Source organism: Tauraco erythrolophus, chromosome 3 (genome assembly GCF_009769465.1).
Source record: "Tauraco erythrolophus isolate bTauEry1 chromosome 3, bTauEry1.pri, whole genome shotgun sequence".
Classification (NCBI taxonomy): Eukaryota; Metazoa; Chordata; class Aves; order Musophagiformes; family Musophagidae; genus Tauraco; species Tauraco erythrolophus.
Window position 1 is genome coordinate 21286571 of NC_141467.1, and position 25845 is coordinate 21312415.

Below are 25845 nucleotides of genomic sequence, written 5' to 3' on the forward strand. Positions count from 1 at the left end.
ATACTATTTTGGTAGGCTGAAACAGAGACATCTCATTTGTTTGGGGCATTCGTATTTGAAAAGCCACCTGTGACCATTAGCCAATGCAGTCTGCAAACTGAATACGGATATACCACATTATCCATTGCAGCACTCAAGTCCTGAAGTAAGAGCTTTGTGTGAGACATAGTTACTTACTGCGAAATCATTTTCATTTGAGAGTAGGGAGGTAAGGGGAAATTACACATACTTAGGTAGAAAAAAACGACATGGAAGGTTCTGAATAGTATGTATAAAGGACAGCAAGTGATTGAACTTTTTTAACAGTGACAATATTGAGGTACTGAAATATTTGACATGAACTGTAGCTATAGTTATGTGACTGATTCTATGACTTGAAAATTTTTTACAATAGGAAGTTATTATGTTGTAGTTCTTTATGCTTTACCAGTTAATTGCTATCTAGGATTTGCTTTTTTTTAGAGGAAAAGATGGAATTGTTATTTAGAGCAAAGCAATAAAACTGAAGTTTGGTTGACTTATAATAAAATGGTGGAAGTCTGCTGTGCTGAAAATATGTTGCGCTTCATAGCTGTACTGTGGTAAACTACTAGGATGTTGAACAGTGGTTCATCATTTGAAATCCTTTAACTGTGTGTACAGCTCAAGGCAGATGCTGATTAAGGTATATTTCCATTTGAGTGGGTAGCAGCTATGTAAGAGAAGCCAGGAATAGTAAGTCCTGGGCTGGTGATGTGTTGTATCTTACTATGACTTTTGAATAGTCTGTTTTTCTACGGAATTGATTAATTTAAAGACATGGAAAATACTAATGTGAAAATATTTTTCTGTGTTGAACTTTGTTACCTTTTAAATAGAAGTAGTGAACCTCTGCATGAGAGAATATTTAATGTATAACAAATATGTTTGACGCAAACCTGATTTTTCTGTCAATTCTAATTGACTTAGAACAGAAGTAAATAATATAAATGAAATTCATATGACCAGTGCACCAACTTGTTTCTTGCAAGTATGTCATTTAAGTGGTTTGCTTATATTGCTCAGCAAATACTGGTAACTAATGGCAAAGGTAAAATGTGAATCTGCACAGCCCGTTGTTCTAAATATTTTGGTGTGCTAAGTCTTTTCGATAAGACATTTTTTTTGGTGATAATTTTCTTTTTCTGTGAAACTATTTAGAACATTGTTGACATCATGAAGAAGAGGCATTACAATTTCTTGGATCAACGGAAGACTGATTTTGACCAAGACTATGAAGAGTTTTGCAAACAGATAAATGATCTTCATGTAGGTTTTATGATTCAAATAAGAATTTAATTTACTGATGAATCCTTATGAAAACAAAATTACCTCTATCTGACTTACTACCAAACAAATTATGCAAATCTCAAAGTTTGTATTCTGAAATTCAGAAATTATTCTAATGTATCTTGTTGTGGTTTAGGCCAACTGGCAGCTAAACGCCACACAGCCGCTCGCTCACCCTTCTCCACCCCCATGGGATGGGGAAGAGAATTAAAGGGGAAAAGGGAAAGAGACCTGTGGGTCGAGATAAGAACCATTTAATACTACTACTACTAATATATTAATACATATATGTAAAACAAGTGATGCACAGTATAATCACTCACTACTTGGTGACCCAGGCCTGTCGCCTCCCGGCTAACAATCCTGAAACAGATAAGTCCCAACAACGCAGTCCTGGATGAGCGAGAGGCCTGAAAAGAGAGCGAGAGAGCACTCCAAGAGTCCGACCGTGAGAGTCTCTGGAAGAGCAAAGGCCTTTCTTTCTGGTTAACTCTCATCTTTATACCGGGCATGACGTTGCATGATATGGAATACTCCATTGGCCAATTTGTCGCTCAATCCTAAAGCTAAATTCAAATCATAAGGCGAGTTGTGGACCCTCTGTCCTGGCTATGCTCCCCCCTGTCCTTTTGTGCTCCTGCACACTGGCAAGAACACGGCAGCTGAAAAGTCCCTGAGGTCTCAATGCCAACTATAAACATCAGTGAGTTATCAGCATTCTTCTCATAACAAGTTCCAGACTAAAACCAAAATCCAGAGCTCTTCTAGCTGCTGAAAAGAACATCTCTGTCCCAGCCCAAACCAGGACAATCTCCACTTTAAAGCTTACATTTATTATCTACCTTTCAGACCAGTTTCATGGAATGGGCCAGAAAGGGCCTTGAGGGCATCCAACAAAAGTATTTTTCATTACTGTACTTTATTTGGAATTTATGCTAGCAAGAATAACACAAAAATAGATTATTTCATTCAGTGAATGGGAACATAGCCCAAATAGGTCAGATAATTAACTTTCCTACAGTTCTGAAGTCACAAGTTGGTGAAAGGAAAGGGTATCTGTAGAAGAAAAAAAAGAAAATAAATGCTTGGCTCACTTTGACTGCCGGAGAAGTAAGCAAGCATTCTTTGAGGGCTCTCAGCATGGTGGAACATTTGAGGGTACAAAACCTTTCGTTGGTTTCACAGCTACAGAAGGAACTTGGAAAGAAAATGCCTTGAAAGTTGGTTGTATTTTGTTTAATTCTCAAGAGAAGGAAGAAAGGGAAAATTGATACTTATTGAAGTTAATTTCACATAAGTTATATTGTAATCTAGTGCATGATAAATCCTGTCAAATAATATCTGGCATATCTGAGATGTGTGCCTTATTTAATTCTCTGCTGAAAAAATATTTGCTCTCCTTCAGGATCAGTTAAGGATTTTCATGGACATCACCTTTGAAAATATTCTGAACACTGGAAAAGCGCTGACTATGTTGAAGAAATTTGAAAGGTACTATGTCCTATCAAGATTGCTAATTCTGCCAGGCAATGGAAATAACACTGAGGATGGTGGGAAGTGGGCAGAGCAGAGCAGGAGGCATCTCCTTAAATACAAACAAAAACCAACTCAATGTCCTGTCACTCAACAGTTCAGCTCTTTTAAGGGATGTCTTCTCAGCAGTGTGGATGAATAAAAACCATATTTTTTTTTGTATTGGAAAATGTAAGATATGAGTGGACTTTGGACTTCGAACTTCATCTTTCAAAATTAGCATAAGTTCAGGAATACTTTTTGGCCGTTAGTATATTTGCCTTAGCTTTGTCCTTGACAATAACATTAATTTGTTACCACAGTGCAGTTAAGAGAAACTAAAATGCTTGTATTAGGAAACAGTGAAATTTGTCTTGATAAATTCACATTGTTGCAAAGCAGCCTCAGTCTTTATTGCATCAGTTTTCTTATAATGTTCTTTTTAGTGGAATAGACTGCTAGTGGTAGATTGGTTACAGTTTGCTGCACATAATTTTAGCTCAGTGTTTGAAAACAGTGACAAAACAGAAAATGTGTAGGCTTACTTGGAAACTTTTGTCATCTGGTTTAAATCTTGGTTGCTTGGAATCAGGTTGTGACAGCATTTGTTCAAGCTTTAGTGAAAACTCTACTGCTAAAGTAGTTATTTTCTAAAGAATGCAAGGGAATCTGGAACGATTGTGTTTTCCAACAATGCATCAGAAGAATTTCAGAAGTATTAAAGGGTTTTCTTTTTAATGGTGGTTATTTTTTCTAAGCAGATTACAAATCCCAAATCTTGGCATTGATGAAAAGTATCAGAAAATACTTCAAAACTACGGTCATGACATAGAAACCGTCTGTAAGATCTACACTAGACAGAAGCAGAACCCTCCACTGGCTCGTAATCTGCCTCCAATAGCTGGTAAAATCTTGTGGGCGCGCCACCTATTCCACAGGATCCAGGCACCCATGGAGTCTTTCCAGCAGTGCCCGGCTATTCTGCAGACACCAGATGGCAAGCGCATAATCCGCAACTACAACAAAGTAGCAAGAGTACTTATGGAGTTTGAGGTGATCTACCACAGGGGATGGCTTCAGCAGGTAAACCAACTGATTTTGATTAGGATATTTCTTTAAAAAAATATGTGGTGGATTTTTGTTGTTGGTAGACTAATAATATCTAGTTTCACAGCCCAGATGGGTTTCCTGATGTTTCAGGCCTCAGTGAAACACTGGGTTACAACAGTATGAAGGAATCTCTGGACAGTAGCAGTAGTCAGGTATGCTGAACTGAAGACCTAGGATGCCTCTTAAGTGAGGAATGGAATAAGAAAAGGTACTTTCTTATAAAGTATTGCTATTGGTAGTGCCTGTACTGCCTGTAGCTGAATTCAGGAGCAACTGAAGAGCCTTCATTATAACTAAGAAGTTACAATGAAAAATATTTATTGTGGAAATACATAATGAAGATTCAGTGGTAGCCTTAGCTGCCCCCCTGTCTCTGCCATATCCTACTGACTCTGGTGCAAGAAGATCACGTGTGGTGAGAGAAGTTTTGTCAGCTGGTTAGCTTAAGGTAAAAGCAGACACAGAGATTTCCTCTGATCTGGACAATATGTATTTGGTTTTTCAGTGATAATCCATGGATACACTCTGAGTGAACGTACATGTAAAAGGCATCCATTCTTAACAGATGGAGCATCCTATAGAATTAATAGCATACTCCGTGCACAAGTGTGTTTTGAGCCCGTTGTGGGTTAACCCTCCTGGCTGGCAGCTAAGCACTACACAACTGCTCACTCGCTTCCCCCCACCCACCCTCAGTGAGACAGGGAAGAGGAAAAGTAAAAACAAGAAAACTTGTGGGTCGGGATATAAAGTTGTTTCATAATGAAGTAGTGGAGGAAGAGAGAAAGAAAATAAGTGGTGTAAAAGCAATCACTTGTCACCTCCTATGGATAGACCAATGTCCAGCCAGTTCCAGAGCAAAAGGTGGCTAACCCCCTCAACTCTTGCCTGTCCCTTTTTATTGCTGAGCATGACGTTATATGGCATGGAATATCCCTTTGGGTATTTTGGGACATCTACCCGGTTTTGTCCCCTCCCCACCTCATATGCATCCCCCCAATCTATTCATTACAGAAGGCAGAGTGAGAAACAGAGAAGGTCTTGATGCTTTGTAAACGCTGTTCAGCAACAGCTAGAACATTAGTGTGTCATCAGCATTGTTTTGCTTACAAATCTGAAACACAGCACCATACAAACTGCTACGAAGAAAATTAACTCCATCTCAGCCAGACTCAGTACAGAGCCATTTCATTTCCTATCAACCATTTGGTAAGGTCAAACACTTTGTAGTCTGACTATTCTTCAGAAAATGTGGTTTGCCTTAAGTTCCAAATCTCATTTGACTGATTTTGCCCTCTGGGGTTTTGTACATAGAACCTCTGACTGCCTTCGTATTGTCAGATGGCTTCTGCAGGGACTACTTTATAGCCTTGAAATCTCTGCAAGTTTCTACTATCCTTTTGGAATATTTTCCACCTCCAGTTTCTTTGTTGCCTTGTCAAAGAGCATGTTGTAGAAAAATTGACCTCAGCCTCTCAAAAAGAAGGATCAGAATCTCTGTAGGATTGTTTTGAAGGTGACAGCATAATTAGCGATGCATCTGCCTCTTGTTCTTGGAGCTCAGCCCCAACCTTTGTACAATGTGAAAATCTCTTGTGCTGATAAACATCGATCTTCTCAAAGCTAGTCTTACACCAGAGCTGAGACTAGGGGTTCCTGATGTCTCTTCTTCAGTCTGAATATACTAAGATTTCCTTACTCTTCCTTCCCCCTTCACGTTTGCGTTTATTTTGAAGCTTGAAATGATCATGAGATTTGATTGTTTTATACTGTAAGTGGGAGCGTTTGTGTCAATTTGATGTACTAAAGCAGGAGAAGTGACTAAAATGTTACAGGTTGTATAATATGCTGTATTCAGACTGCCTTGGCTCTGGTGCTGGATATATGTTACTGATGATTTATCTGGTGTTGACTGCCAGTTGGGAATCAAAGAAGCTGAAGAGTATTGCCTCAACTGTTCTTTCATTATAGATGATGTTTCAGGTACATCAGGTCTAAGTTTGGCACTAGTGACCTCTGTATAATTGGTCCTCCTCCTGAGCAGTAATGAAAATTGCCATTGTTGTACTGAGAAATGTCTTTAACTTCAAGTGCTTATCTGGAAACTTGAGAAGTCCATCTTTGATTTCATGTGCTCTTCACAGAGAGCTGGTATGGTATGTGTATTCTTTCATGTTTTATGGAAGAGAAATTGTGATGCTTCAGGAAGTCTTTGGCATTTGTTTAGTGTTTCTGTCTTGGACTCAGTCTCTGGTTTGATACCAGTACTGTGCTGGATACCTTCATTGTTCCAAGTATACTGATGATAGCTTTCACTGGATTGTACCTGCTGCTGATATCATGTCCATGCCTGGGCACTTTTAAGATATATTCCCTGTCCCAGCTATGAAGTCTAAGGAGCACGTATGCTTCTTGTGGGGCTACATCTGTCTCCTTTGGCTAGAAGATCTAGTGATCAGATTTTCTGACATGTACTGTGCCTTGATGGAGCAGTCAAGTACATTCTCCTTTCATCTTTTACAAAATGACTAACATCCAAGGCATCTCCCCTGAACTGATGCCTTTCTTTGAGGTCCTAGTGATCTGTGATCTGATTCTTATCTGTGCTAAAAGTGTCTGGTTTCTCCTATACCAGAGTCAAATCCCACTTGGCAGCCATAGAAGCTTGCTGAGCCTTCTCAACCTTACACTCATTAGGTGGGAACAAAAGGAGGTGCGTTTGAATACAATTTCAAGTTTTTGAAAAAAGCACACATGCGTTGAAAATACATGAAAAGTATATCCACTTTAACATCAATGCACTTATCCACCAGATAGGGAAAAAAAAATTCAGTAGTCTCTTCTGTCTTGAGGCAACAAGAGTACAGACTGATGTGGACACGAGTATCGTAGAACACAAGGTGGAGCTCCTGCTCTACTCCTGAACAAAAGAGAAACAAGCGAGGGGGACAAGTGTCCTGTGGGGAATGCAAATAGAGCAGAGATAGGATTGTAGCTCCTACTACTTTTTATTCTTCTACACAGTGGAAATAGTTAAGTTTAGTGGCACTTTCTGATATTTCGGAATATTTTTCCCACCCTTTTGCCTGTTTGTTCCTGGATGGTTACCACCTCATTTGTCTACTTTTTTTTTAATAGCATAAGATTTAAAGCCGTTATTTTTGTGCTATAGCAATGATGTTGAACTTGGACATATTAAAATAATAAAATACCCGGAAGTGTGAAAGTTACTATAATTCTATGGCAGTGTAAGATTTGTGCTTTCAATGTACCTTTTATTTCTTTTACCAATTTGTTACTTTAATAATGAAAATTGCATGGGAAAAAAAAAACAAAAACATAAATAGGGGAGGAAGAGATTGATGAGAGTCTCTGAAGCCCAAAGAAGAGTGCAGCAAGATTTGCTGGTGAACTTCGCAGAAAAAAAGTCAGCTTCTATTTAAGGCAGTTGTGCTGAGTGATGCTAGTGGATAGAGCATGACAACTTCACTGAAAAAAGTTGATTAGATGATTTCTTGAAAAATGTTGTGTAAAATGTCATGATAATATGTGATACAGCTGAAGCAAGCAGTCAACAACATTTTAGACACTGAAAGGGGCTGCACGTTTTCAGTGTGTGTTCCATAAAAAAAAAAAAAAGACAAAAAACACTGAAAGAAATCAATGGGTTTTGAAACCATTGCTTAAAAACATGCTTCATCTCAATGTAATGTGGTACATGAGATTTTAGAAGTCAATAAAAACCAATAAAATTATGTCAGCAAAAGGGCAACTGGAAAATAGCAATAGCAGCAAAGTTTTTTATGCAGGAAAAATTTCCCTACCTAAGGCATAACTTGTTTCTGATATCAGCCAAATTTTACATGTGTGATGGTTTTATGAATGCTCTCCTTTCTAATCACGTGGAGCACAAATGGTATTCTAATGTTCAAATAAGGCAGTTAAACCAATAGTGTGATTAGGCTTCTCTTGTAAGAGTAAAAAAAAATCTATAATAAAGATTAGTTTTAGTCTTTTTAAAAACTTGCCCAGAGGTTGGATGTGATTAGGAGTTTCATTAAGATTGGAGCATGGTATGTCTGTTAGGTAGTGGAGAACAAATGAAAGGAGAAATGAGGATAAGTTTATTCAGAAGATATCTGAAGAAGTTATCCAAGATTAATTTAGTTTATCAAGGAGGTTGTGTGTGGCCTCTTTGCAGAATGTGCAAGAAGTTTTAAGGAAATAAGAGTTCAGATTTAAGAGGATTGAAGTAAGAAAGTCTATGGCTCTGCTTTTGATGCTGGACTGTGGAATGCAGCTTATGATATCCAACAGAAGAATGTCTGTTGCATAAAGAACAGTTAATTTGATTGTTAAGCTTTTGGTACATACAGATTGTGTTAATAAAGTTTCCTTGTTGATATCATACCATATCAAATCTTTCTTGTCAGCAGTACTTGATTTTAGTATTTGCCAAAGTGGTATTTATGTCAAAACCAAAATATTTCATTATACTGGCTTGTCTGTTCAGGAATGATGATTTTTATTTCCTGCAGATTGAATTAACTAAAAGAGGACTTCAGGCATCTCTCTTGGTAAAAGCTCCAGAAACAGGAGAATTATTTGTGAATTTTGACCCTCAAATATTAACTTTAATCAGAGAAACAGATTGCATGGCTCACATGTGCCTTGAAGTGCCACCATTTGCAAGTAGTATTCAACAGAAGAGAGACTGGTATAAGAAGATCGTCAACAATTTGCAAGTGGGTTTATTTTAGTTATTTTATGTATGTGTAGTGTACATTAAGCTATCTAGGTTCTATACATATGGAAGAGAAAAAATGAAGATCAACTATTATGCATTAAGAAAGCATTGGTGCATCTGTTTTTTATCTATGACTTGTCTTGAGGCACTTAAAAATAATTTCTTGGCTTTGTATTTTCTGTGAGGTCACTTCAAAGATGCATGGGTTTAGTGAAGATATGCAGATCTTGGGAAAGAGATGAGGATGAGGAGGAAAGGAGGCTTACAAGCTGCCTAGCTCTATTGCCTGGTTTCTGAATGAAAAGCAATTTATCTCTCATCCAATAATGGATTGATCATTAGATACACTTTGGTTTGAGAGGATAGCTGGGAGGGAGGAACAGGTGGTAAGCCTATGAGAAGCGTAGAGCATCCAGCAAGGAGGACCATAGTTCCTACACCAGTGGTTTTCCACAGATGTCTGTGGAATAGTTTAAAAATGAGAAGCTAAAACTTCCCTTTCTCTCATCTTTTAATCCTTTGGATCATTTTATCTACCTGTGAACAGAGAAGGTTCTCAGAGACTCAAGATGAGGATTTGAAGATAGGTCTTCAGAGAACTACAGCTTCAAAGGGCTACTTGATTCTGAAATGAAAAATGAAAGTCATATGAAATCATAAAGTTATTGCAAGGATTGTTTTTTGCAAAACGTACAACTAGATCAGTGGGTTTAAGATGCGTTAGAAACTAAATACCATATTAAAGTTCTGGTAAGGCTGATCTAATAAAATTGCAGAAAAGTTCACTTAGATGCGTCTTTTTCCCTTGGGCCTTTGTTTCCTGGAACATCCATTTAAAGACTGAAATTTGCAAACCATTTTCTGTCAGTGTCATGGTGTAACCCTGACCGGCAGCGAAGCATCACGCAACTACTCGCTTGCTCCCACCAGTGGAATGGGGGAGAGAATCTGAAGGTTAAAAGTGTATCTCAACTCACATGTTTACAAAGACAATTTAATAGGGAAAGCAAAAACTGCATGCACAAGAGAAGCAAAATAAGGAATTAATTTACTACTGCCCAGTAGCGTGCTGTTGTTTAGCCATCTCCAGGAAAGCAAGGCTTCATCGTGATTACTTGGGAAGGCAAACGCCGTAGCTCTGAATGTTCCCCTTCCGTCTTCTTCCCCCAGCTTTAATTTTTGAGCATGATGCCATAGGTGTGGGATATCCCTTTGGTCAGTTGAGGTCAGCTGCTATGACTGTGTTCCCTCTCAGCTTCTTGTTTCTCCCAGCCTACTCACTGATGGGGCAGTGTGAGAAGTAGAAAAGACCTTAATGCTGTATGAGCGCTATTCAGCAGTAGCCAAAACATCGATGTGTTATCAGCACTGTTTGGTCACAAATCTAAAACATGGCAACATGTGAGCCACTATAAAAAAAAAATAACTCCATCCTAACCAAAACCAGTACAATCTGTAACGATGAATTTCCATGTGAAGTAGTACTTGCATTATTATGAAGAGCAACAAAAAGGGAACTTCTGTCTAAAATAATGAAAACATTTCCCCAAAAAATTATTATAGTTTCTTAAGACTTTCAGTGATATACGTTCATAGGAATTTTCTTAATTTAAATTTTGATAAGTAAGTGTACGTGAAGAGGTTCAAATCAGTGTATATTAACTAATGCTTTCATTTTATTTTTATTTCAGATGATGCTGTCAGAATATAAGAGAATTAAACTGAAAATACAACACCCTATTGAACAACTGATGGCTCCTCGACTAGCAAATGTAGATGATGCTATCCAGCCAGGTCTAATGTTACTGACCTGGACATCTTTGAATATTGAGAAATATATTAATACAGTTTTTTGCAAGCTAAGTAAGTCACTTGCCTCCTTCCATTAACTTCTGCTTGCTTGTTTCTCTATAAATACAAGCCATATTCTTAAGCTTACTATCCTTTATATGATTTGCATTTAATTGATTTATACATGAAATAAATCAGAATTTTCACTTCATGAAACCTCTGCTTTATAACACCACCTTCTTTTTGTCTCACATATTTATCACATTTTTACTAATAGGGATGGAATGACAGTTAGGGTTAAACGAAGCGTAAAGTAGTACGCAAAACATCCTGTGTATTCTGAATTCAAAGAATGATAGCTACTTTTTAAAGAGCTCCTAGGTTTCAGACTTTTCCTAATCTTGCCTTTTACTTCTATAATATACAAAACAAGTTCTCAGGGAATAATATCTCCACTGAGTTGGCACTGTCACTGCTCTCAATAGCTTTTCTTATTAAACTTCTTCTTTAACATCAATCTCTTTAAACTAGTGCACACACATCTTGAGAAACAGCTTTAGAAAACAGATGAGCTGTAGTCTTATCAAAAGATTATCACAAGGTTGCACCGCGATGCATATTGTTTCTGAAGATCCAGAGTTCCTTTTGCTTCAACTGAATTACTACTTCAAACATAGGTTTTGTTTTTGAAATGATTTAAGTTGCTATAGTGGGAATTTTCTTTAGCTGAAATGACAAATTAAAATCCATTTTGGATGCTAACCTGATATTACACTCAATTTAATTTTGAATAATACAAGTAGTTTGAGTTTGGAACAGGCACCTTGCTGCTTTTTCAATTTCAACATTGAAAGCAAATTGCTATTAAACTGTGAAAATTCTAGTGATTGTTTTCTGTTAACTATTATTATTATTTGGCTTCTAACATTTTTTTGAAGGATAGATATTTTGTTTGTCAAAAGTTTCTGTTGCTAGTAGGTTCTCCAAGTGGTAACTAAATCAAGCTATAGGAGAAGTGTCCCTGGACATCAATTGAATTTTAATGTCTTTGTATTTGAAATGTATATACTTTAAGCTTATTATATATATATCTCTATATGTAAGATTTTGCCTATTATCTTTTAGTATATGTATAGCATATGCTACATGAGCATTTGTTATACAAAAAATTACTTATGATTTCAGTGGTGAACTTTGCCATAAAATTTGGATGTTTGTAGTAAGTTAAGGTGTAGAATTCGTATAAAATTGAATATGATATTTTATTGAAGTAAAAATGTAAGCAGGACTGTGCAAAGACTATTGTTTCAAACTTTTAAGCTTGTCTTGAATCTTCTGTTTGCTTCAAAAGCTGGGCTGGAGTTATTACTTGATCGAGTGAATGACTTGGTTGAATTTCGTATTGATGCTGTTCTTCAAGAAATGAGTAGAGTGCCACTCTGTAAGTTGCCAGAAGATGAACCACTGAGCTGTGAAGAATTTCTCCAAAAGACTAAGGTTAGTAGAAACAGTTTTTATAGAGAGGAGTTCAATGACTGAATTAAAATATTTTCCTTTTTTTTTATGAGATAAAAACAGTACAGGAGTAATGAACTGTGTGTGGGAAAGTGAAGTAAGGAAATTCCCAGTTGCTTAGCTAGAACCTTAAAAAGGAGCAAAAATACCAAATGCAAAGAGGTCTGAGCTGAGATGTTATTTTCTGAGCTCATTATGTCAAGCCAACCACTGCATCATATTTCTTTTATGCTTTGATATCTCTCAACTTAAATGTTTTTCCTCTGTGATAGTATCTTTTATTTTTGTCACTGTTGCTTGTTAGTGCCTTTAAAGAAGGGAATTGCCCATCTGATGCCTGTGAATAACAAGTGCACTTGGTTGCCTGGGAGAGTAAACACTATGGAAATGATTGTGCACTGAATATCTTTCTTGATCTCAAGCTCTCCTGAGTTGGTAAGGGCATGTGCAAAATATAGGCAGAAGTACCTGGGTGAAGGTATTCTGAGAAAAGCCCCTTCCTTCACCCCATCAAAATACTGTAATGTTGAAGAGGATTAACTGTAAGCGTGTGAGTTAGTCAGAAAGCTGATTAAGCTAGTAATAAGATTGAATGACAATGATTTTTATGGGGCAGTAGTGAGATATTCTGGCATTTTAGTGTATAATGTCTAACCTGTGTTTTCTCCTGGAATAAACTTTGTTTTGGAAAAGATTGTAGAAGATCATGTAGATAATCCCCATCACTGGCCTCTTGTAGCAATAAATACTACAAATGAAAGGTTTGTTTCTCTTAGTGTGTTTAAATTTTTGGCCTTTCCTCTTTTGTCCCTTGTAACAGCTCACCTGTTATTAAATACAAAATAAAACTTAAAATAGTATTTTATTGAATTAGTGGTATTTTATAAGCCTCACAATCCATAGGGTTTTTTTTGTCGATCCTACTGCTGCTTTCCTGACAAGGCTAGTACTAAAATGTATATTCACTAAAGTAAAATTACATGAGAATGAGCACAAAAAACTTCTCAGCAGTGTGTGATAATTGACATTGCTTAATGTTGATCTTCTGCAAGGAAACTTGAACTGCTACATAGCAATTACAACAGCACAAGAGACAATATATTTGAGTTAAGAGAGTAAGTAGTATACTAACTTCAGATATGGTTACAATGAAAATATGAACAGCATTTGTAAGCTTATTGTAGTTTTTAATTAGAAGGGACTTTGAATAAGTTCTATCACCTAACTGGTGTCTTGAAGTTTCTAAAGAAATTGCTGCAACAAAAATAGATATACTACGGAAAAAAAACCTGAAGTACTTTGTTTAGTAGTTGCTGTGATATTGCAAATCAGACCTGGCTTCTCTCTCAACTAGACTGAATCTTTAGGAAGATCAAAGATTTTGTCTTAAAACTTGGAAATGACTGAATCTTGCTAATGGCTGAATTTTTCCAATTATTGATTTTTAATTATGTGGAAGTAGCCAGGTTTGATTAAGCTTAAAGATATAGGAGATAAGAAAGAAGAAAAAAAAAAAAAGGTAATTATAGTTAAACATTATAGTTGGCTAAAACATACTTGATCAGTTTTACCATAAGAAAAAAACTGCACAGTACTTTAATATATTTCTGAATTTTATTAAATGTCATTCTTTGATTCTTTCTCCCCCCAGTTAATAATTTTCTTGTTTATTCTAATCATAAATACAGCTTTTGATAGATTTTTATCTCCTATCTAGCTTTAAATGGGAAATATGATTGACTAATACTCCTTATGGCACAGCCAAGTAATGTAAAATGGTAATGATTAAAAGAAAGGCTAAATCTTCCACATCTACATTGTAAAGTTAAGAAAATTAAGAAACACTTGATTTTGGGAGACCTTTGATGGAACTATGCTTTAATAGGCATTGATTCATGATATTAAGTATGGATGAGTCGTGATTTAGGAAAAAGCCATAGCAAATTTGAAAGACATTTATGATGTCTTGTTTTGCACAACAAAGAATCCAACACTAAATAGTTTGGAACAAACCAATTTAAAAATAATGTTGTGTATTGATCTTGTTTTTCACAAATACAAGGCTTTGACGTTTGTGTTAATAAAGGCTGCTATGACTGTGAAATAGACATGAGAACTGGGTAGATAAGAACATATGTTTGTTTTGATTTGATAACAGGAGCTCTGTGTAAAAGGTTCTCGGACTTTACATTTAAAAAGTTCACTGGTGGAAGAAGCTGCTAATGAACTAATTAACATGTTACTTGACACTGAGGTACAGGTCAGAAAAGAAGATAAGTCAGTTGTATCCACTGGTGAAATGAGAGAAAATACAGGTAAGAAGATTGTATTGTAGCTCTGTGCTTGTGTCTCTTTTGCATGCTGATGGTATGTGTTGGGGGATGTTGTAGCTTAGCTGACTGAAGTATCATTCAGTATCTAATGTCTCAAGACTTTTATTCAGATTTGCCTGGATAACAGATCATCTAACAGTCATCTATCATCTGCAAATAGGTCAATATTATCAGTCTAACTTGCATGTTGAAATGTTAATGCCATAGAAGCAGCTGCTTACAGGTCTTGGTTTATTACTGAACTTTCTAGAGAAAGAATATAAGAAATAATATTTAAATTTTGGTGATAATCATGTCAATTTGTACTGAATAGAGAAGGTGGATAGGAGTAAAAGGACTGATATATTGAGGTACAGATTGCAAACGAATATAGTCTGCAGTTCTGTAAAATTTAGCTGTATTTCAAATATCTGTGGAGGTGTTGCTCTATTGTGTTTTCAAGTCCTTAAAGTTAATTTAACTAACTAGATTTATGATGTTTTAGCAACAGAAGGGGAAAGAAGATCAAAAAACTTGACTTCCTCCCACAATTCCAGTGAGATATGGGCTGGACTGTCTCCTCCGGCAAAGAGGAAGAGAACGGATTTAGAAATGTTAGAGGAAGAAGCCAATGAACTGCTTTCCTACTTCAATCATTGTAATGTTGACGCCCTCTTGAAAGTCACTCGAAACACTCTGGAGACCATACGCAAACGCATTCATGCATCTTCCACGATCAACTTCTTAGGTGGCCATATTGCAGTACTTTGCTTTCTTAGCCTATAAAAAGAAATATGTAACTAGTATCCCTGAACTATATCAAAAAGCCTCATATGTAAAAGAGAGGAAAACAAAGCGAGTTTGAACAAGTTGTCTTGTTAAATCACAATTGATATGTTATATTTCCAAAGGAAGTTTTTTTTTCCTGTGAGAGGAGAGCAGGAAGGTGTCATTGTGATGCTGTTTCTCTTAGGACTGACTGTACTGTTCTGAAACCAGATATTATATTTGGAGCTGGACTTGATAAGTGGTTACCTGTTTGACCTTAGCTTTTATATAAAACTGTATGAAAAAAAAATAGAGGTGTGTTCTTTTTCTCTTACTAATTACCTTCAGATATTTCTACATGTTATGATGAACACTCTTTTGAAATGCTTTCTTGTTGCATGCTTTTAAGAAACAAACAAAAAAGGCATTTGTATTTGGTCTCTGTAGCACGTAAGGCATACGATATTACAAGATTCAAGGAGGTTTTGTGCCTGATTTAATATGCTGACTGGGAGCACAAACCAGATAACAAAATTTTCTGCTAAACAGAGTTTAACTGCACAGAACAAGTTGAAGAGGATCTTCACGGAGAGAAATAGCATGGCACTTAGTTTTCGCTTGTGCTGCTATAGACTTTACCAATACATCCTGTAAATTACTCAGGAATCTTTTTTCCTTAAGAAATTACACACAGTGCTCAACACTAGGATGTGTATATTGGTTTATATCATTACAATGCCTAGTTTGACGTCTTGAAAAAAATGTGAACGTGTTGGTTTTTTTTTTGTCTTGCCTTTAGAAAATCGCAATGCTTCTAAGCAGAAAAAAAGTGCTCACCCTATAATTAGGACTAGTATTAACCTATCTATCCCTAATATCATCATGACACCCTCTTTGGATGAGGTACAGCAGATGCTTAATAAAGCTGTAGATAATATTGTGAAAGTAATGAAAGGAGTTGGACAGTGGAGTAAGGAAAGAATATCCAAGGTTTGTGTCTTTAACAGCCTTGCTTAAAACAAAACTAATGTTTCAAAACTACTGCAAATGGAAAATGAAATTTTGTTTCTTCCCCAGAAGAAAATGTTAGAGAGAAAAGTGACTATGTTGCGGTGTGAGAGCAGAGACAGTGATTCTGATGATGGAATGAAAGAGACTGGAAAGAAAAACATCCACGGTAATGACAAACTCTGACATCATTCGATTTAAGTGTTAGGTAAATGTGATTTATACAATATGTGTTAAAGGATATTAAATAACAAATGCATTGAAATTAGTAGAATAAAGACTTCATAGAATTTAAACCATGTTGAAGAAGAAACAGGATGTAATAACAATGCGAGATTGGGCATTCTAATCTCTTTGTGATTAGAAACAGGCTTGCCTGAAGATACTTGTCTTTGCGTGGATTTGAGTGAGGGGATTTTTTGTGCCTCTCAGAGTGTTGTACTGCTTTGGGTCCTACCTGCAGCATGTGAAAAGCTGTTAGGATTCCAGCTTGGGCAGCACAGTAGAAATTGTGAATGAGTTTGGAAAACAATTATAGTAACTATCGCTACACAGAAGATCTTTCATGATTTGCCAGTGTGGTTTGTAACTTGGCATGTGCAAATGGCATCTTAAAACTTGTGCTCAAGTTCAAGAAGTGTAAGTTGAACTTAAACAAAACCTGGTGTTGAATAGAAATGTCTATATAAATTGCAGTATTGGTGGAGAGAGGATTGTGTAGAGGATTGACTAGAATAAAATTTGTAAAGGGATTTTAACTTAATCTGTTTTGTGAACAGACATGGAATTAAGTTATTGAAGGCATTAATTCAAGGAAATTTAAGGTGGTGTCTTTGGTTGCTGGGTTTTTCTTGTCTGAAATGGCTCAGAATCGAGCTGAATTAATTGTTCTACTTTGTACTTCAGGTACTTCAAAAATGTGTTGAGTCTTTTTAGATTAGCTCCTTCTCATACACCTAAGAAGTAGGGAAGTATTACTTGAACTGGTTAAGAAATGAAATTGTTCTTTCAAAACTAAGAGTTTCTCTTGCCTGAGATGAAATACGAAATGGTGGTAAGTTCAATATTGTGGATATTTCCTAACTAATGGGCTTTCCTTTTACTTTTCTTTCCTTTTGAGGAGTGGCCATGATCATCTTCTTGAGATACAAATTAACATTAAATCCAAATTGTCAATTGTGATCTACTCCACATTATTTCAGAAAACAAAAATATTTATGCTCAATGTTGACATATCCATAAATCACTTAGGTGAATTGTACAGGATAAACCTTGGGGATGAGTGAGAGAAGAGGAAAGATTAGATTTGAAAGGTTGGAATAGAACTTGTTCCAAATTTGAACAGAGTACCTAGATGAAGCAAGTTTCCTAAAATGGAGAGGTTTATGGATTTGTGGCAATTATATTGGTCACCTAGACTTTTAGTTGCCTTTTTGATTAATAAGAACACTTAACTTTAAAATGTATGCTTATTGAAAAATAGGTCATTAGTTTTTGTCTATAGGAATTTGCTTGACCTCAACAATATGTCTGTCCTAAAACTGCGTTTGTCTTTCACTCTGCCTTTATAGATAGTGTGTCAGATGTGGCATCGCTCAGTTTGTCCGATGCGGTGCAAAGCCAGAACTACTTCAAGAGTGTTTCAGAGAACAAAGAAATTATTAAATTAGTGTCTTTACTCAGCACTACTATTAATTCTACAAAAAGGGTAAGACAATTGAGGTGTTAATTTAATATCACTATCCAAGGGATATTAATGTATTACTTTTAATATCCTTGGGCAATAAGGGTAGACATTTAAAGCAGTGATTAAACATGTGAATGAAAAAGTGTAGGATGGTGGATGGAAAACGTGGCTGCAAATTAGCAAATATGCTTTGAAAATTTAGCATGGGTTAAGTGTACTCTACTCAAAATTTTATGAGGTTTTGAATATTAATGAAAGTAAAACTTAAGTCTGGTTAAAAGCATATCTCCAATTGGTAAAATATCATAAAACCTCTAGGTATAGTTGAGTTGTGTGTATTTAATATAGAACTGGTAGCAATTGTACAAGCGTGTTAAATACGGTTTTACTCACATAGAAATTCTAACAAAACCAGCATGACTTCTGGCCCATTATGAAGAGTTTATGAAGGTTTTTTTTTTTAAAAAATGGCTATTAGCTTGGCATTTGTAAATCCTGCGTACGATTTGCTACTGGAGGTTGGGAGATAGCATAAGGGATATGCATTGTTTCGCTGCCCTTTTCTTAGTCTATGCACTCTCTAGTAAACTGATATTTTTTTGAGGAGCCCTGCAACAGTTCCTTCTGGGGCCAGTCCAACCTTACAGTGAAGCCTCGCCAGGTGGAAATTTTAGACTCAAAGCCTTGTACCTTCAATGGTACTACAGCATAACTAGCACAATGACATACAGACTTGTGCTGAAGTCTAAGGTGCAATTGATAATGGTGATATTTTGATGTTCAATATTTTATAATTAGAAACTTTTATCATTTAGCCAGGTTTAAATGCCTCCAAGCACTATGTTTATCCTAAGTCATGATGTGGATTATCTCTCATAGCAGTCACCTCTCTTACTTTTTTAGTTAGCTGAAGTGATGATGTCTGACATTTTCCTGAACTCCTAAGAACTAGAAAAATAATTTTGTTGCAAACTCCTTAAGTTATATTCAAATCAAAGATACCTGAATTGAGTGTAGAATTTAATATTAACATCACCAATGTCATACATGTAAAAAAATTATCTCATAACTTCATTATTTGAGAAAGAATTGAGTTACTGCTCTTCTTGTTATGTTGGCCTCTGGAGCTCAGGTTTCATTTGCTGGTCCAATAAGTGTACTGTATCCTAGTCTTAGAGGAGTGTTTTACTTCCCACTCTCACTTTAATTCCTAGGATTTTATGGACTGAAGAGTCGCTTCATTGAAGAATACTGTAACTGATTTGACAAAGTGAATGTGATCAGTATACAGTTCCTGGCAAGGCTTGTGATTGCTAATGGAACTTGCTTTAGCATAAATTTACCAGCAGCCTTCTGTTTAGTGAGGTGATGCAACCTGCTCTGCTATGAAACTCTTACTGTATTCTAATGAACAGGTGCTAAGAAATTATATGTATGCTATACACATAATGTTCATAATCTTTCTTTGAACTTCTAATGTGTTTCAGGAAGTTCTTACAGCTTTGGAGAGTTTTAGTTGTTACCGCCATATATGGCAGAGGGACAAGGAGGAAACCATTGACAAATTAATGATGGGAAACCCATTACTCTCTGAATTTGAATCTGAAATTCTGCATTTCCAAGACTTGGAGCTGAAAATCAATTCTGAGCCTGAATACATCTGCGTGGGAGCTATTGCACTGTACACTGGTAGAGTTCAGCTTTCCACTTCTCTCTAGAGACATACACGTTCTGACTCCTGTAGGAAGGAGAGATGGTGCTTAGTTTTGGATGGGTAAACTAGATTAAAAATGGAAAGGAGAAAGAGAGAGAATGGCTGTTTGCTGTTTTGACTGTAAATGCGTGCAAACAAAACACTAATGCTTCATTTGTTAGTGATGTGTACGGCACGGCGAAATATATGTAATGATATGGATCATGATGAGAAATGTGGCACCTAACCTCATCTTTCCAGTAAGAAAAATTGAGAAGATTACAAGGAAAGCAATCCTGAATTGCAAGGAATTGTATAAAGCACTCAAAGGTATCAATGTGATTTCCTGTCTGTATGCGGATGGTTAGACTGAAAAACTAGAACTGGGAGAGAAGAGAACATATATCGAAAAAAGTTCAAGTGTATCTTAAAAAATATCTACAATATCTGAATATTTACTCACTGTTCAATGTTTTTAGCTGATCTGAAAATAGCTCTGAGAGCAGAAACCAAAGCCTGGATGACTTTGCTGGGCTGTCATTGTAATAAGAAGTACCGAACAGAGATGGAAGCGATTTTCACTTTTATAGAGGAAGCTGACAAGAAGTTAAATCGCCGCATCAAGGATCTGGATGATATAAGAACAGCCATGTCAGCTTTAAAAGAGATCCGAGAACTACAGATCTCCATAGACTCTCAAGTTGGGCCCATTGAGGTAGTTAACAGGAATGTTTCATGTATGGGTACTATTTCAGCAGAACAATTATTTTCTGGGTTAACAGCTTAACAGTGAACTTTGAAAAACACTCTCATGTGCATGTGTGTTAAACGTTGGGTGGCAGATCTGTTGTGTTCCTGTAAACCTTTTTTGCATGGAAATCTGATTTGGACAAATGTAAACTTGTTTAGGCAAGAGGTGATTTAGTGAATAGTGCAGAAATTGAGTGATTTAGATAACAGGAAGATGAGAATACAGATATTTAATGCAAGAAAGCTTTTCATACTTTGTGGGAGAGGTCTGTGTATGAAAAACGTAATGTTAGGCAGATTATGTGAGAACACTTGAGAGTCATTGCCTTGTCAGCTATATAATGGGTTAAAATAAACATAAAAAATTGGCTTCCTTAAGGAAGTTCACTTACTAGAATACATTTATTGAACTTTGGACAATGTAGGGGCTTCTGGTCAAATGACAGGATTAAAACCAGATAGTAACTGTCTCTGCATTGCTGACTAGAGTATGGATTTAAGAATACTGTAGTTCAGCAAAATGTGCCATTGACTAGATGTTCAAAAGAATTTTTTTTTGCTAAGACATGTTCATGATTCCTGATTGCCCATAGTTTTCTTGTCAGGGTTGTGTCCTTACTGTTTTAAATTAACTTAACACAGAATTCTTATTTACCAAATATTGACAAATCTAATATTCTATTTGGAGAGGCAAAAACTGTATTTGCTGTCAGACAGATGTCCCACACCTGTGTTTTCTCACTCTGTTTTCTCTGAGCTGAGGTAAATTATGGAACACAGTATGTACTCGTATGCGCAAATAATGGAAATAATCATGGAGCCCTTCCATATTCTGCAGAATACAGCTAAGAAGGAATGTATCTCTCTTCCTGAGAAGCTGTGAGGGTCTCCCTAGTTGTGTGAAGGAGCAAAAATAGGACAATTAGTTTTGATGAAAAGCAAAGCGTATCTGCAGCTGGAACCTTCTGTGAAATTGCCATAGGTAATGGGGTCTCTCAGGAGGTGACATTTTGGAAGTTCCTGCTATAACCTATTGTGGTTTGCTGTGTGATGTGGACCCAAGTCAAAAGCCGCGGTAGCCAAGGATTCCTAAGCTTCCACTTCTGTGAGCAGGAGCCTTGAGTCCCTAGGCACAAGGAGTCATACTTCAGATTTTTGAAATGGAAGTTGATGTATTTTCCACATAGTGGGGTAGCAGACAGATAGTTATGTTTCTATTTTTGCAATTTATCTGCAATTTGATGAAACTGGAAAATGTAAATGGAAATAATTTCACTTTGGACATCGTTTTCAGATGAAACTGTTATGTCACAAGATTCATTGCTATCCTACTCTATGCTAATTTACAGCAAGTGAATTTCATTTGTGTTTTTGTGAAACTTGACTAAGAGTTTCAGTATGTGGAATGTTTATACATTGGTGGTACAAACGGAGATTAATGTTCCAAGAAAAAGGACTGTTATGTAGATTTTAAAGTAGATTCCTCATTTTGAATGATGAATATTTATAACATTTGAAATAATTGCAACATATTAGTTGTGGTAACATTTGATGTGGTTTTTTAATTCTTTTTTTTTGTTGAAAACATGAAGTAAGGCTTAAAGATCTTTGTGGAACAGAAATTTGTTTGCTTCACTTACTTGAAGGCCTCTGCTTAGATGTTTTCTCATGGCTCAGCTCCATCAATATTCAGCTTGGGTCATAGCAGATAACTGAAAACATGGATCAGAAAGACATTCTCATTGAAATTAAACTAAAACGTGTAGACTTAAGGAGTACTTTAAGTGGAAATAGTTTTTTAGAGAGTTAGCTTGCACTGGGGCAAATAATCAGAAAGCAGAACGCTATGTGAAAGGTTAGGAGTTAAGGGGAGCTAGCTAGTTTATGTTTTGATATTTCTTCCAGTTTGGTATTGGTTTGCCAGATTGTGATAATTAGTATGCAAAAAGAACAGATTTTCTTTTTCTAACAAGTCATTCTCTGTTCCGAGAAAATTAAAATGTTAGCATACATATATGTGTAAAATTAACTTCAGTTACCATTTTGTATATCTTGATCCAACCTGCTGACAGGAATCCTATGCTATGTTAAACAAATATGATCTACTCGTGACCAAAGAAGAGACAGAGAAAGTGGACACTTTGCACTACACTTGGGAAAAACTACTAGTCCGTGCAAATGAAGTGCAGAATGAGCTCATTGCTTTGCAGCCAAACTTCAGAGGAGAGCTTATTAGCACTGTGAAGACTTTTGCTGAAGACTGTGCACAGTTCTATTCAGATTATGATCAGGCAAGTGTTTGCGGTGTAGTATATTAGAGGAGTTTTTGAGGGCAGTGGGAGCATGGAAAGATTGCGGAGCTGACTAATTAATGGGATGTGCCTCTACTGTCTGAAGAATTTGTTTATTCTTGTTAATGTGGTATTTGAGTTCAGTGCAGGGCAGGCTTTTGGTACTTTGTTGTGTGACTAAAGTATGTAATGCTGATAATCAGCTCTTAAAGAGTAAGTCTTGAGACATTTAGAGTTTATGATAAACAGCATAAGCAAATTTCAAGATTACGATTAATGAGAAATTATGTTAGAATGTAAGAAGTGTTTTATGATGTGGGATTTAAGTACAAATGATTTAAGCTGTTGTATTCTTTCTCAGTAGAATATAAGTCAAGCTGAACCAGTCTTGTATCATCTTCTAAGTAATGCTGATTCTTACTTGAAAAAGGAGCTACCATTGCCTAGTTTTTACACTATTATGAAAACTTCTATATTGAAAAGACAATTAATTGCCGCTTTGTTCTTTTTTTTTATTATTATATCCTAAGTGAAGAGGTAGTAGGTAACTGTGATCTCTTGTTCAGTTGTTATCTGATGTACAGATGGAATCCTGTAGCTGCAAAAATGTTTGACTATAGCATTTAAAAAATGGTGATTAGAAATAATTTGTGGCTATTTTCACTCTCTAAATTCACTATTTGATATTTATTTATTTATTTATTTATTTTAGAATGGGCCAATGGTGGTTGGTTTAGAACCTCAAGAAGCCAGTGATAGGCTGACTATGTTTCAGGTACTGTTAATTTTAAGACATTGCTTAATACTTACTGCAAGTAAACCAACATCTGAACGCCCTGAGAATGAATCACAGTAGCTGAACTAATTTTCATTGATGCATAAGGTTACTGACTGCGCAAAGTCTGTTTTAGCTTAATGAAAGCTAAGTTGGTATTTTTTTCTATGCATTTGCAAGGAATGCTGGCTAAAATTGTAGCTCTTAGGAGCTAAGAGAAAAGCTGCATAGATAATGAGTAATAATTACTAGATTCAAGTACCTGATGAGAGCCTGCTCTGAAGTTTATTGTATTTGGGTATAGGCTGTTCATTATTGTGTCTTTTCCTCACAAATGGAATTCTGCCCAGTCTTCTTCCCGTCTCCACCCTTTTTTTTTTTTAATAATATTAAAGGTTTCCATTTCAACTGACTATTTTTCGTGTTGAAATGTTCATACCATGATTAATTTCTGTTTCTGTAATGATGACTCCTAATGGTTTTCTTTTTCCCATAGTGCTATTCGTTTGGCTTCCTACTATGATGTCGCAGTTATATTGACAATTAAATTCTGTTTTTCTTTGCTGCTTAAACAGTAGTAATTCTTACTTCAACCCTTCAATGAAAGGATTGCACAGCATACTTAGAGAGGTAGAATTTGCTGCATCCACCTTTGCTTGCTTTGCATATTGTGCTCCACCTCTTTCAAGTACAAGCTTAGCATTTATTGTTTTATCACTGTGCCACATAAAGTAAATGGCCTCACTCTCAACTTCCAAATATGTGCCTCTAAGCTCACTAAAAGTTACTTTTCCCATGAAAATTGTTCAGAAAACTGTTGACAGTGTAAGTTGTTAGTATCTCCTGTATATCTTGCTAGTTTTACTAGATTTTAATCACTAATGCAGCTCTAAGCATAATGCCAGATGTTGAATATTTATTTAATTTTATTTAATTTGCTCTTTTTCTTTTTCTTTCTTAGAATCGATTTGATAATCTATTTCGGAAATATGTTACTTACACTGATGGGGAAGATCTTTTTGGTTTGCCTGTTACTTGGTATCCTCAGCTGCTTGAAATAAAGAAGCAACTGAATCTGTTACAGAAACTCTATAATCTTTATAACAATGTCATTGACACAATTAGTGGCTACTATGATATTCTTTGGTCAGAATTAGACACTGGAAAAATTAACAGTGAACTTCTGGAGTTTCAGAACAGGTAAGAAACTGCTGCTATCGTGAAGATGCCTAAAATACTTTTGTTACTTCTTAAGTATGATTATAACTAGTTAGCATCAATAATCATATTTGAGAATGTATTTGTTCATTGAAACATGAAAAACATGAATTGTAATTGAAATATATATCCATTACTAACTTCATAAAATAAAGGAGCCAGTTTAGACTCTAAATGTTGAGGATGATAGTCCCTTAGCTTCGTGTTTTTTTTACATGGTTGGAATATGTGTTAGAATTACTGTCTGTTTTGTTCACAAGGGGAAATTTCACTTGTTTGTTGTGATATTACTGTTCATGAGAGACAGATTCACCTTAGATGTCTGAGGCAAGTTAGTGAATTGCTGAATGGTTTTCCTACAAAATGAGATATATTGCATGCATAAAAGCTGAACTTTTCATCAAAATAGGAATCAAATTATTTAAAAATTTAAGCCTGCATGTTCTGAGGAGCTGGGTTTTTACGACAGCTCAGAATAGTGTGTATCATGAGCCTCACCAAAAGATGAAATTGAGATGTAAAGTGGTTCAGTTGTGAAGATCGCTTGGACAACGTATGTTAGAATTATGCAACTACATTCCTTAGGGGAATCCTGTAAGTGCCTGTCCAGCTATCAGTTAATGAATAGACTGGAAACATTTTCTCACATGCAGAATCACATACAGAATCTTCAAAATACAGGTAACCTGAATTTTGAAGATATGTGGTCTGCTGTTAAAACCATACCCTGTGGTTCAATGAGTAACAGAAAGAATATTTGAAACTGTTTAAAAAAAGCTTACATTATTTCTATATAGATGCCATAAGCTTCCTCGTGGTGTAAAGGAATGGCAGGCCTTTTTTGACCTAAAGAAGACCATTGAGGACTTCAGTGAATGTTGCCCATTGCTTGAGCGTATGTCAAGTAAAGCAATGATGCCTCGGCACTGGAAGCGGATTACAGATCTCATGGAACACAACTTTGATGTGGAAAGTGAAACATTCAAACTGAGGAATCTAATGGAAGCTCCACTATTAAGATATAAAGAGGAAATAGAGGTATTGGGAAGGAAGGGAAATGGATGTATGAAGCAAAATAATCTGCTAAAGCCCTATACGAGTAACAGTAGTAAGAAGGAAAACAGAATTTCTCTAAAGAAAGAACAGAGAAATGAACTGTCACTTCAACTTTCTGTATAAAATAATGACACAAATATATTGTAGTGTCAACTCCTCTTTCTAAATCATGCAACTTGGTCTAAGAGTTAATTTGTAAGGATGCTTTGCTTTGCAATGTTAAAGATACGGAAAGTAATCACTGTGTTATTCTTTTATTCCCCCCAAAACTGGCCATATTGTCATGTGGTAAACAGATTATTAG

At 36.0% G+C, this 25845-nt stretch overlaps 1 protein-coding gene across 2 annotated transcripts in view; it reads left to right on the top strand.

Moving 5' to 3' along the window:
- DNAH5 (dynein axonemal heavy chain 5) overlaps positions 1–25845 on the top strand; it is a 159626-nt gene that overhangs the window by 44483 nt on the left and 89298 nt on the right. The window contains exons 12-28 of one of the 2 annotated variants that reach the window (XM_086609042.1): positions 1180–1287; positions 2714–2799; positions 3579–3903; positions 8469–8675; positions 10369–10540; positions 11820–11965; positions 14142–14298; positions 14807–15043; positions 15863–16053; positions 16141–16240; positions 17643–17779; positions 19246–19447; positions 19931–20166; positions 22274–22492; positions 23205–23267; positions 24229–24467; positions 25283–25523. In XM_086609042.1, the coding sequence (XP_086465168.1) occupies positions 1180–1287; positions 2714–2799; positions 3579–3903; positions 8469–8675; positions 10369–10540; positions 11820–11965; positions 14142–14298; positions 14807–15043; positions 15863–16053; positions 16141–16240; positions 17643–17779; positions 19246–19447; positions 19931–20166; positions 22274–22492; positions 23205–23267; positions 24229–24467; positions 25283–25523 (3066 nt within the window). Of the gene's footprint in view, positions 1–1179; positions 1288–2713; positions 2800–3578; positions 3904–8468; positions 8676–10368; positions 10541–11819; positions 11966–14141; positions 14299–14767; positions 15044–15862; positions 16054–16140; positions 16241–17642; positions 17780–19245; positions 19448–19930; positions 20167–22273; positions 22493–23204; positions 23268–24228; positions 24468–25282; positions 25524–25845 lie in introns of both variants that reach the window. The other variant, XM_086609044.1, reaches the window with a different exon arrangement.